The 12,379-nt window shown below is 40.3% G+C and overlaps 1 protein-coding gene across 1 annotated transcript in view; it reads left to right on the top strand.

Annotated features, from left to right (window-relative positions):
* The window catches only part of KIF4A (kinesin family member 4A), a 177,614-nt gene that overhangs the window by 5,426 nt on the left and 159,809 nt on the right, over nucleotides 1–12,379 (top strand). Inside the window, exons 5-8 of the mRNA XM_081080846.1 lie at nucleotides 4,933–5,123; nucleotides 6,571–6,663; nucleotides 10,717–10,883; nucleotides 11,121–11,215. Coding sequence (XP_080936972.1) covers nucleotides 4,933–5,123; nucleotides 6,571–6,663; nucleotides 10,717–10,883; nucleotides 11,121–11,215 — 546 coding nt within the window. The remainder of the gene's footprint in view (nucleotides 1–4,932; nucleotides 5,124–6,570; nucleotides 6,664–10,716; nucleotides 10,884–11,120; nucleotides 11,216–12,379) is intronic.

Consider the following 12,379-nt stretch of genomic DNA (forward strand, 5'->3'; position numbering starts at 1 on the left):
TTCATTTATTAAGTCTAATAATTTTTTGATGGAGTCTTTAGGGTTTTCTATGTATAGTATCATGTCATCTGCGAATAATGACAGTTTTTCATCTTCTTTTCTAAATTGGATACCTTTTTATTTCTTCATCTTGTCTAATTGCTATGGCTAGCACTTCCAGTACTATGTTGAACAGGAGTGGTGAAAGTGGGCATCTCTGTCTCTTTCCTGTTCTTAGGGGAAATGGTTTTGATTTTTGCCCATTGAGTATGATGTTAGCTGTAGGTTTGTCATATAAGACTATTATTATGTTGAGGTATGATTCCTCTTTTCTCATTTTGCTGAGGGTTTTTATTAAGAAAGGGTGTTGGATTTTGTCAGATGCTTTTTCTGCATCAATTGATATGACGATGTGATGATTTTTTTAAATTAAATCTTTATTGTTCAGATTATTACATTTGTTCCTCTTTTTTCCCCCCCATAACTCCCCTCCCAGTTCCCACCCCACCCTCTGCCCTCACTCCCCACCCACTGTCCTCATCCATAGGTGCACGATTTTTGTCCAGTCTCTTTCCCCATCCCCCACACCCCTTTCCCCCCCAAGAATAGTCAGTCCATTCCCTTTCTATGTCCCTGATTCTATTATAATCACCAGTTCATTCTGTTCATCAGATTATTTATTCACTTGATTCTTAGATTCACTTGTTGATAGATGCATATTTGTTGTTCATACTTTGTATCTTTACCTTTTTCTACTTCTTCCTCTTCTTAAAGGATACCTTTCAGCATTTCATATAATCCTGGTTTGGTGGTGATGAACTCCTTTAGCTTTTCCTTATCTGTGAAGCTCTTGATCTGACCTTCAATTCTGAATGACAGCTTTGCTGGATAAAGTAATCTTGGTTGTAGGTTTTTGGTATTCATCACTTTGAATATTTCTTGCCACTCCCTTCTGGCCTGCAAAGTTTCTGTTGAGAAATCAGCTGACAGTCGTATAGGTATTCCCTTATAGGTAACTGAGTTTCTTTCTCTTGCTGCTTTTAAGATTCTCTCTTTGTCTTTTGCTCTTGGCATTTTAATTATGATGTGTCTTGGTGTGGTCCTCTTTGGATTCCTTTTGTTTGGGGATCTCTGTGCTTCCTGGACTTGTAAGTCAATTTCTTTCACCAGGTAGGGGAAGTTTTCTGTCATTATTTCTTCAAATAGGTTTTCAATATCTTGGTCTCTCTCATCTTCTGGCACCCCTATAATTCTGATGTTGGTACGCTTGAAGCTGTCCCAAAGGCTCCTTACACTATCTTTGTATTTTTGGATTCTTTTTTCATTTTGCTTTTCCGGTTGGGTGTTTTTTGCTTCTTCGTATTTCAAATCTTTGACTTGAATCTTGCGATCCTCTGGTCTGCTGTTGGGAGTCTGTATAATATTCTTTATTTCAGTCAGTGTATGCTTAATTTCTAGTTGGTCCTTCATCACAACATCGAGGGTCTCATTAGATTTCTTGTACATCTCATTAAGTTTATCAGCAGTCTCTAGAAGACTCTTGAAAGACTTCAAAAGTGTGGTTTTGAATTCTGTATCCAGCAGCCTGGTTTCCTCCGTTTCTGTCATTTGTGTTGTTTCTTTGTCTCGGCATTTTTTATGCTTCGCTGTGTCGATAGAGTGGCTTTCTGTGCTAAGTGTCCCAATTACCTGAGGTAGACACTCTTGGTGCACCCCCTTGTGGTCTTTGTGTTCAGTCTTGTTGTAGCTAAGCCTTGATTGTTGTAGGTAACACTGGGAGGGATTTGACCTCCAGGCCAATTGGCTGTGAGAATCAGCTGTGTTTGCAGTGGGAGAACTTCTGGGCTGGATCTCTAGGGTGGCGCTAATCTAGCCTCTGCCTGAGGCTAACCAGAAAATGCCTCCCTGCAAGGCTTGGGCAGGGCGGGTCCCAGGGGATCAACAGGGCAGGCAGAGTGAGCAGTTATGGCTGCTCTCAGTCCCATCCCCAGAGGCTCTGCCTCTCAAGTGTCCCAGCAACTGCTGCAAGTACCTCGGAGCGAAATCTGCCGTCGAGTTCCAACCGATGCCAGACATTCCCGTTTGTCCCATTTGAGTCTGGGTCCCCAGAGACTCGCCCGGAACTGGAGCCCAGAGCCTGAGACTCCCTCACGATTGAAAACGACAACCGCGCCCTCAGCCGCAAGCCCGCTCCGTACGCACCTCCGCACCTTTGTATTTTACTTCAGCACCGCGCCTCCTCTGAGTCTCGGTATGCTGTTCTCTTTCCTACTAGTTGTGGAATTTCCCCTCAGCCAGCCTTCCTGTGGTTCTGGGTGATGTCCGTTCAGTCTTTTAGTTCTATTTTTGAAGTGGTTGTGCAAGGCAGCAGTCTCCGGTGTTTACCTATGCCGCCATCTTGGTTTCTTCGAGTATGTGATTTTTAACTCACAATTTGTTTATGTGGTATATCACGTTTATTGATTTGCGGACATTCTACCATCTTTACATCCCTGGAATAAGTCCTACTTGGTCATGGTATATGATCTTTCTGATGTACTGCTGGATCCGATTTGCTAGAATTTTGTTAAGGATTTTAGCATCTATGTTCATGAGGTATATTGGTCTCTAATTTTCTTTGTGTTGTTTTGTTATTAGGGTAATGCTGGCATCATAGAATGAGCTTGGAAGTGTTCATTCCTCTTGAATTTTTTGGAATAGTCTGAGGAGGATAGGTTTTAGTTCTTCTTTAAATGTTTGGTAAACCTCCCCCATGAAGGCATCTCGCCCCAGGCTTTTGTTTTGAATGATAGCCTGGTTGGATAGAGTATTCTTGGATTCAGTCCTTTGCTTTGCATCACTTTGTAAATTTCCGTCCATTCTTTTCTGGCCTGATGTATTTCTGTTGAGAAATCATTTGATAATCTAATGGGAGATCCCTTATATGTAACTTTCTGTCTCTCTCTTGCACCCTTTAAGATTATCTCTTTGTCTTGTACATTTGCCATCATAATTATGACATGTCTTGGTATGGGTCTTTTTGGGTTCATCTTGTTTGCGACTCTCTGTGCTTGTTTGACTTTCTTCTTCCCCAAATCAGGGAAGTTTCCTAACATTATTTCTTCAAATAGGTTTTCTAACCTTTGTTCTTCTTCCTGTTGTTCTTACACCCCTATTTTACATACGTTGCTTTGTTTCATGTTGTCCCAAAGCTCCCTTTGGCTCTCCTCTTATCTTTTCATTTTTTTTTCTCCAATTGCTGTTCATTTTGGGTGTGTTTTGCTTCCTTGTCTTCTAATTCTCTAATTCATTCCTCTGCTTTTCCTAGTCTACTTGTTGAAACTTTTCATGGTGTTTTTTATTGCAGCTATATTACTATTTCCTCTTGATTCTTACATAAGTTGCTGATTTTTTTCATCCATCCAGTTCATGAACTGTATGACCCTCATTCTGAATTCTTTTATTGACATATTGTAATCCTCTGTTTCCCTTAGTTCCTTTTCTGGCGATTCCTCCTTTTTTTTACTTGGGGGTTTCTTTGTCTTCCCATTTTTGCTCTCACCGAAGGATCTAGGTTTCGAGTTGTGTGGGCACTGCTCCTCGGTCAGCAGCCACTCCTTGGGCAGTGGCTGCTCCTCTGGTGTCCATGGCAGTGGCTGATCCTCAGTTGGTGGTGGTTCCTCTGGCTGGTGGAGGCAGGCTTCTTGCCTGGCTGCTGCTTCTCGGACAGTGGCAGGCTGCTTGCATGGCTGCTGCTCCTTGGATGGGGGTGGGTGGCACTGTGCGGCTTTGGCAGTTTAGGCTGCCTCCTTCGGACTCAGCTTCTCATGGCTGTGGGCTTAGATCTAGAATCCCCTGCTGCCAGCAGCCCTGTGGACTTCCTTTCCACAGTCAGATGTTACGCCTGTCCCCAGGGACACGGCCTTGGTGCCGTGCAGCTTCCTTCTGACCCTCTGGGCTTGGAGGTCTTGCAATTCTCTCCAGCCCAGATCCCTGATTTTACCATTCTCCAGGTGTCCTCTGCCATTTCTGGTTGCAAATTGTCTCACCAGCTGTGTCCACTTCGCCAATTTGGGGTGGATGTTACTGGATTTAGTTGCTCTTCCTATCTGCTCCGGGACAAGGCTCGGGACACATCTGCCTATTTCACCGCAGTTTTGTTCCTCAATTTAACATCTTATGATTTTTCAGAATATTAAGTTCTTCATTTATACAAAAAGTTCTTTCAAAAAAAAAGCAAAGGGCACATATCCAATTGAATCATACTTAAAAAGATGTCATTTCTGTGAGGAGCCTGTTAATATGGTCCAGATGCAGTCTGAGAGTTTAGATAAGGCGTAGATGCTTTCATTGACTGTAGTAAGCAACTTTGCCCTGGCCGGTTTGGTTTGGTGATTAGAGCATCAGCCCTTGCACCAAAGGGTTTCAGGTTTGATTCCTGGTCAAGGGCATGTTCCTCCCTCCCTCCCACTCTCTAATAAAATCAATGGAAAAAAATAAATAAAATCAATGGTAGAAATATCCTTAGGTGAGTATTAACAAAATGAAGGCTGTTAATCGTAGAAATACAAGTTTGAATCCCTTCTGTTTATGTAGCTTCTAAGACTTTAATTCCCATAATTTATACTTGTTTGATGTAGATAGAAAGTAGAATTATAAAACTCTGGCTCTTTGACAGTGACTTGGCCATCCTCATGATCTCAGTCATATCTTTAAGTGTTTTACTTCCTATCTTTTAAGGGCTATCAAGAGGGGCACACATTCTGGGTTTGGTATTTTTCTTCTTTGCTTATTTGGAGCAGTGCAAATTCGTGACACCCATATTGCTTTTACTCTGTGTCTGCTACTCATGAGTCCCTTGTCTTAAGAGAGCAGTCTCAATTTTGTTACAAGTAATCACTGAAGGAAATTGGAGTGTATTGATTGGATGAAAATATTTGAGTACCACCATGCATGTGACTTCTGTTTTGCCAGGATACAATGCAACCATCCTGGCCTATGGACAGACTGGCTCTGGAAAAACCTATTCAATGGGAAGTGCATATACTACAGAGCAAGAGAATGAACCTACAGTTGGGGTTATCCCTAGGGTAATAAGACTGCTCTTCAAAGAAATTGCTAAGAAGAGTGACTTTGAGTTTACTCTGAAAGTGTCATACTTAGAGGTAAATGATTTATCTTTAATTATTCTGAGTTTAAATTTATCTTTGGGTAGAAAAATAAATCCTAATCAGGTTTTTCCTGGCATGACTCAAATTAATAAATTGCATTTTTAGCAAATTACATTTTAATAAATTGATAGAAAAAACTTACTGGCTCCGTTGGATCTGGCTTCCACACAGTTCTTTCCTCGTTGTCAGAATAGTCTGTTTAATCTGATTGTTAGAAGAATTGGCATTGCCTTATAAACAGATGATAGGAATTCTTTTAATTCCAATTTGGCCTTTAGTATGGATTCCCTATAGAGTCTGCAGTAAAATATTTGATTTCCTTTACTGTTTTGAGGTTTAAGTGATAATTCTGCTAATTCATGAAGACTGTTACAATATTTGGGTGACGTATTGAGTTTTATAGGTGATGATAGAGTGTGTTTATTCAAAGATATTTGAGTATCTACTATGTTATATAGTCCCTATTCTAAGTAATTGGGCTATATCAGTGACCAAAATAGATAAAAGTCCCTGCCCTTATAGGTGTTTTCATTCTAGTGTCTATCAGTATAGAAGTAGATTGACCAGTTATATCTAACCTCCTGACGTCAAAAACACTTGTTTAGGGAATTTATGGCTTCTGGTTGGTCCCGTAGCAGTGATAAGATGTCTTTAAGGAGCAATAATTAAACATATATGATTTAAGCATGCAATTATATATTGTATGTGAATACTTCATCCTGAAGTTGAATTTTAATAGGTAAAGGAGGCTTAGAGTTGGAAGAAGGGAAGTTAAAAATCATTAAGATTAGCCTTCTTCAATCTTCATTAACCCCGTTGTGGCCAAGGTAATCAAATGAAAAAATAACTTAGGAACCTGGTATGTTAAATAGTAGGAACAACAATACTAGCAAACAAATATAGTGCTTACTGTGTGCTAATATATCCAATAATACATTATTATTATTATTGTTATGTGTTAATACTGGTAAACAAATATAGTACTTACTATTTAAACACTGTTGTATATACTTAAAAGTTCTGGTTGTTGTTGAAAAATCAGTTGTCAGTTCTTCCTTTCGCTTCCCACTTCCACCCTCTACTAAGGGCACATTACTTACAGTATAACAAAATGGGTGAAGGTGACACTGTTATGACACCATCAAAGAATTGAATTTGGGCACTCATGTTACATTTCGTTATGTCTGCTATTCCTAAGAGACTGTCTTAAAAGAGCAGTCTCAATTTTGTTATAGTAATGTGTGAATTCATTCTTGCAAGTATCAGATGTTTATATATACGTTTAAAGTCCTTTTCTTAATTAAAAACATAATATGTTTGTGATAAAAATATTTTAATACAGAAAGTCACAAAGAATTTAAAAATCATCTATGATCCCACCACCCCGAGATTACCACTATTAACATCTTATTTTTTACCACTTTATTTTCAACAATACCAGATTTACAATGAAGAAATCTTGGATCTTCTGTGCTCATCTCGTGAGAGAGCCTCTCAAATAAATATACGAGAGGATCCTAAGGAAGGCATAAAGGTATGTGTGTTGTTGTTATTATTATTGTTATTATTTAAAAGTGTTGCTCACTACTAAAATTCACATCCCTTTTGTGGGAAACTGTTTATTGCCTTCACTATCTGATAAGCATAGACAGAGAACTCCCCGAAACCCCCCCCCCCCCAAGGCTGGGTGCCTTTGAAGCCCTCCCAAAGGTCAGAGCTAGGCGCCACCTCTGTTTGTCCAGACAGTGGTAGCTGAAACTACTCCCCCATTTATTATTATGTAAATCCTTGCTGATGGGCTAGTCTGCCTGTTGCAGGGGGTTACCTGCCTAGGGCTATGCTATGGGTGCATCCCAGATCAATAAAAGCTTGGTGAGGCCTGAGCACAGGGAGAAGTCCTTCGGGACTTGCCGCCTGGTCCCCCAATATTGCAAAATTATCTCGTGTCTTTTTCTCTCATTTGCTGTGCGGCTCCTTTTTCAGATACCGAACCCTACTCCACGCGAGTCGTGGAAGGAAACACTCAACACCTTTTATTTACCACTGTGGTTTTTAAATGACTACTAACATCTTTCAGATTTTGTGTGGTCCTAATTCCCTTTGTTAATCTAGAATTCCTACATGGGATCTCTTGTGGGGAGGATGTATTATCACCTTCCTGTTACCTCTTCAAGGAATGCTAATATCAATTAAATATTTATTAACTATTTATAGAGTTCTAAGGCTGGGCTGTCCAGTTCAGTTGCCACTAGCCACAAATGGCTATTTAAACCTAAATGAACTAAAATTGACTAACATTTAAAATTCAGTCCCTTAGTCACACCAGCCACACATCAGGGCTTAATAGTTACGTGTGGCTAGTAGCTACGGTATTGGACAGCACAGATACAGAACTTATCCATGGTCTGAAAATTCTGTTGGACAACACTAGAATAGACATTGTGCTAGGGTCTGGGATGATATTTAAAAATTAAAAAGTTAAATAATATAACCTTTTTCAAATTCATAAGTACCATAGGAAAAAAGCAATTACTTATTTGAGAGGTTTCCATCATATGGTATAGATGCAGGATGTGGAGATATAGCTGAACAGAAAATTTGAGGCAAGGTTGGGAGTTTTGTATCTGGGAGTGGGCCAAATCCAGAAGCCAGTGTTGAAAACAGGCAGAGTTTGGGTTTAGCACCAATTTGAGTATTCAGGAGTGGAGACTCTGAGGCTAGAAATGGATGAGAATAGGTAGTACAGATGTGGGAAAGCTTCGTAAAATAAGTTTACCCATCTTTCTCTCCTTTCTCTCTTCCCTGCACAGAAAATTGAAGGTTTAGGGTACAGGTACCTGAGGGGCAGGTGCTTGTGCTTCTGTTTTTTTATTCCCCTTTTGGGTCCTTAAGCCATTAGCCAAGTGCTAAAGCAAGGCTTAAAGGATCAGACATATTTGAAAGCCTGATAAGCTTGGAATACAGAGGATAGGTTTGGATAGTGGGGATAACCTGGACAAAATGCATGCTATCACCAAAAAGAATGTTGGTAGTGACGTAGCTCTTGATTGGATTCCAAGATATTTTATATGCCCCATGCTAAAACAGGAATTAAATGCCAAGCATTATTTGAGGTGAAATTTGCAATACAAAGATGTGTAGATTTTGGACTCAGATTGGGGTGAGTAAGGACAAGTTTGTAAATATTTTTCAATTGGGATGAATGTAAGTCAGTAGAGAAAAGAATAAGGGTATTCTTGTAGTAAAGAATAAGTTAAGCAGGAAAGTAGAAAATATACTCCTAAGGGTAATAAGACTAGACCAGTCAGTCTGAATTCAGGGATATGGGTTTGGAAGTAATAGGAGATATGTTAGGATCAGATGATGAATCCAGATTAAAGAATTTAGTTTCTATTCCTGTGAATACTCTATAAGCTATTTAATACTTCTGAATGAAGGTTTGCTGTGGCTACTTTTACCAATTCTTTATCTTAACGTGTTTATCTCTCCAGCTAAGTTAACTCCTGGATGTTAGCCTCATTATCTACCACGAGGCTTTGTAGTTTGATGAAATTTTAGGAAACAAGTTTTTTAGGAAGACTAAACAGAAATGGATTGAAAAGGAGAAAGACTAGGATGAGAAAAGCCAATTTGGGAAACTGCCTTTTTTTTCCGGCATGAAGTAATATGGGCCTGGACTAGGCAAGTAGAAAGGAAAAGGAAGCAATGGATTCAAAAGAAGAATGACTAGGGAAAAAAAGAACGACTAGGAGTTGGTGATAGATAAGATATAGAGGAATTGAAGATAAAGCTGAGGTTTTGAGAATACAGATTATTAATAGAAATGGAGGAGTGGATAGAATCAGTATTGGTGGGAGGAAAATGAGTTTGGTTTATAATTTACTGATTTCAAAGTGTAAGTAGCAGACAATTATAAACAGAAGACTAGTAATCAAGGTGCCAATGTAGATTTGGGAGCTATCTATAATAATAAAAGCGTAATATGCTAATTAGACCAGACATCCTTCCGAACAAAGCTGGGCTGCAAGGGAAGCCCGGGTCCCAGGTGCCTGCTGGCAGCCGGAGGGAAGCCCCAGTCTGGATGCCAGAGGGAAGCCAGTACTGGCAGCTGGGGAAAGGAAGGGCTACTCTTGCACAAATTTTGTGCATCAGGCCTCTAATATATACAGTAGGGCCTTGACTTACGAGTGTCCCGACTAATGAGTTTTTCGAGATACGAGCCATCTCTCTGCTGATTTTTTGCTTTGAGTTGAGAGCTAAAATTCGGGTTAAGAGCCAGCTTCAGATACCCCACTGATAGTTGGCGCAGCGAACATCACAGTGAATGCCACAACATCAGCCCAGCATCATGTGTCTCACTTGTTCACTGTTGATTTGACATACGAGTAATTTGAGTTATGAGCTCCGTCACGGAACGAATTAAACTCGTAAGTCAAGGCCCCACTGTATATATAAAAGCCAAGCGACCGGAATGATAGAACAACCAGTTGCTATGACGCGCACTGCGGCAGCCAACCAGCCCAATCCGGGCCCCGATCGCCCCCCCCAACCTCCTTTGGCTCCTTCCCCCAGCTGGCCCCACCTCTGATTGGCCCCCCTCACCCCCATTAGGGGCGGGGCTGGCCGGCCAATGTCCCGTGGTCCCTCCCCCACTCCAGCCTGGCCCTGATCGGCCCCCATTGGGGTAGGCCGGCCAGATCCCACCCATGCACGAATTCATGCACTGGGCCTCTGGTGGGGTAATAAAATCATAGCATACTGAGGATAGCAGGGACTTACTCTAGTTCCATCTCCAGAGGCTCCAAGAGATTTTAACTTGTATAAACACTCATAGCTAGACATAGTACCAAGCCTAGGCCCTTGTTTTTCTGGCTTCCTAATCCAGTGGAAACTGCCATGCAATTTCCCCCAGTGAAAAAATGAGGTTTAAAACAGATCAGAGGTGCCCTGGCCGGTTTGGCTCAGTGGATAGAGCATCGGCCTGCAGATTGAAGGGTCCCAGGTTTGATTCCAGGTCAGGGCACATGCCTGGGTTGTGGGCTCGATCCCCAGTAGGGGGTGTGCAGGAGGCAGCCGATCAGTGATTCTCATCATTGATGTTTCTATCTCTCTCCCTCTCCCTTCCTCTCTGAAATCAATAAAAAATATATTTTAAAACAACACAAAAAAATAAAAACAGATCAAAGGTATAAGGAGGAGCCTAGGGTTACATAGAAGAGAAAGTTGCAAAGAGAAATAGCATTGCTGTTTGCCCTTGCTGTCCTTCACTTGGGGCTCCCTGAAAGGCACCGTATCCATTGCTACCCTAAAATCTAGAGATCTTTTCTAGATCTAGTATTGGCTGGCATCTTTGTTTTGGAAGCCCCTAGTGGAGATTGGAGACCTTGGTTTGCAGGGATCACATTGATCATGACTTTGGTTTCCAGGGATCACAATGATCAGAGTTGCTAGATAAAATCATGACTATTCCATTTATTAAGATTGTACTGGGACATCAATGCATTTTTTAAACCAACAATTCTTATATTTCTGATGAAGTATTTATGTATGAATCATAAGGGAATTTTTTTTTCCTTCTCTGAATTAGATTGTGGGACTCACTGAGAAGACTGTTTTAGTTGCCCAGGATACCGTTTCCTGTTTGGAACAAGGCAACAACTGTAGGACTGTGGCCTCCACAGCTATGAACTCCCAGTCATCCCGGTCTCATGCCATCTTTACAATCTCCATAGAGCAAAGAAAGAAGAGTGACAAGTAAGTTACAATTTAAAGAGTCAAGATTTTTAATGTTAGTTCTGCTGAAGTTGATTATTAGGTTGCCTCTTTAATTGATTTGACAAATATCTGACATCCATACTCTGAGCACTAGTAACATTTGGGGCCATTTTGGCTGACTTGAAAGAAAAGAAGAGCTGGCAAGTCAACTTTGATACTCAGGTATCCTTAAGATTGTGTACTATTCTCACTTGTGTCTTCCTGTCATTATCACAGGGGTAGCAGCTTTCGCTCCAAACTGCATCTTGTAGACCTTGCTGGATCAGAAAGACAAAAGAAAACCAAGGCTGAAGGGGATCGTTTAAAAGAGGGTGAGAATAATTAAGGCCACAGTTGTAGATAAAAACTTCTAGTCCTCCTATTGGTATTGTTGGTGTTTTGACTGGGATATTTCAGGTCACAAGCTAATAGTACCTACAATTCAAGCTTGAGGCTGATTTCAGAAATAGTTGAAAAATTGTTTCTTTCCCTTACACTCATTTTCTAATTAGGTATGAGATTTGGGTCTGGCCCTTGGTTTGATTTCATCTGGTCCAGGCAAGTTTCTGTTTTTGTTTTTGTTTTGTTTTGTTTTATTCCCAACTACTTACAATTAAAATCAATATCCTCAACTATTCACTATTCTTCCCAGATGTTGTCACATAAACTTCATCAGTTTGGCTTCTGTATCTTCATTTACTAGTAAGTTGTTGGATATACATGGTGAAACTTCTAAGGCTAGGACAACAATGGTGTTTGCTGTTAGAAATCTTCATCTAGCATGGTAATCTGCATGCTGTGGGAATCGTCTTTTAAGCGATTATTAATCTACCTAATGAAAATTAACCAGCTCCTATTTCTCAGTTTTGTACTTAAGGATCTCATAAAAGATTTCATCAAATGCCTTGCTAACTATGTCTACCATATTTCTCATAGCCACCAACTTAGTAACAATACAAAAAGAAATAAAGATTAGCTTACGTCAACTTCTTAGTGAATTCAAGTTGGCTTCTAATGCTCATTCTTCTGTTTCTATCTTACTGCAAGCAATCCTTTTATAATCTAGAATATGTATCAAATATACAAATATAAATATCTGAAATTTATGGAATTAACTTTTACCTCTTTTTTGTTAATGTTGAAATTATATCTGCCCAATCTTCTTGAACATCTTTCTCCATGATTTCTCGAAGATCTTTGATATAGCTTCAGCACTCTCATTTGAATTACTCTTAGTTTCCTTGGCTAGAATTCATCTGGTCCAAGATGTTTGAACTTTTATTAAAGTAGTTGAGGTCTTACTACCTCTTTACTCATATTGGGCTTCAGTTTCCCCAGGATTTGAGAAGCAAAAGCAAATATAGTAATTGAGGAATTTTACCTCTTCGTCATTTATCAGTATTACTAGAGGCCCAATGCATGAATTCGTGCACAGGTGGGGTCCCTCCAGGTGGCCTGCAGAGATTGGGCCCCAGCTCGCACCCCCAGCCTCCCAG

This window comes from Myotis nattereri (genome assembly GCF_964212035.1).
Source record: "Myotis nattereri genome assembly, chromosome: X".
Taxonomy (NCBI): Eukaryota; Metazoa; Chordata; class Mammalia; order Chiroptera; family Vespertilionidae; genus Myotis; species Myotis nattereri.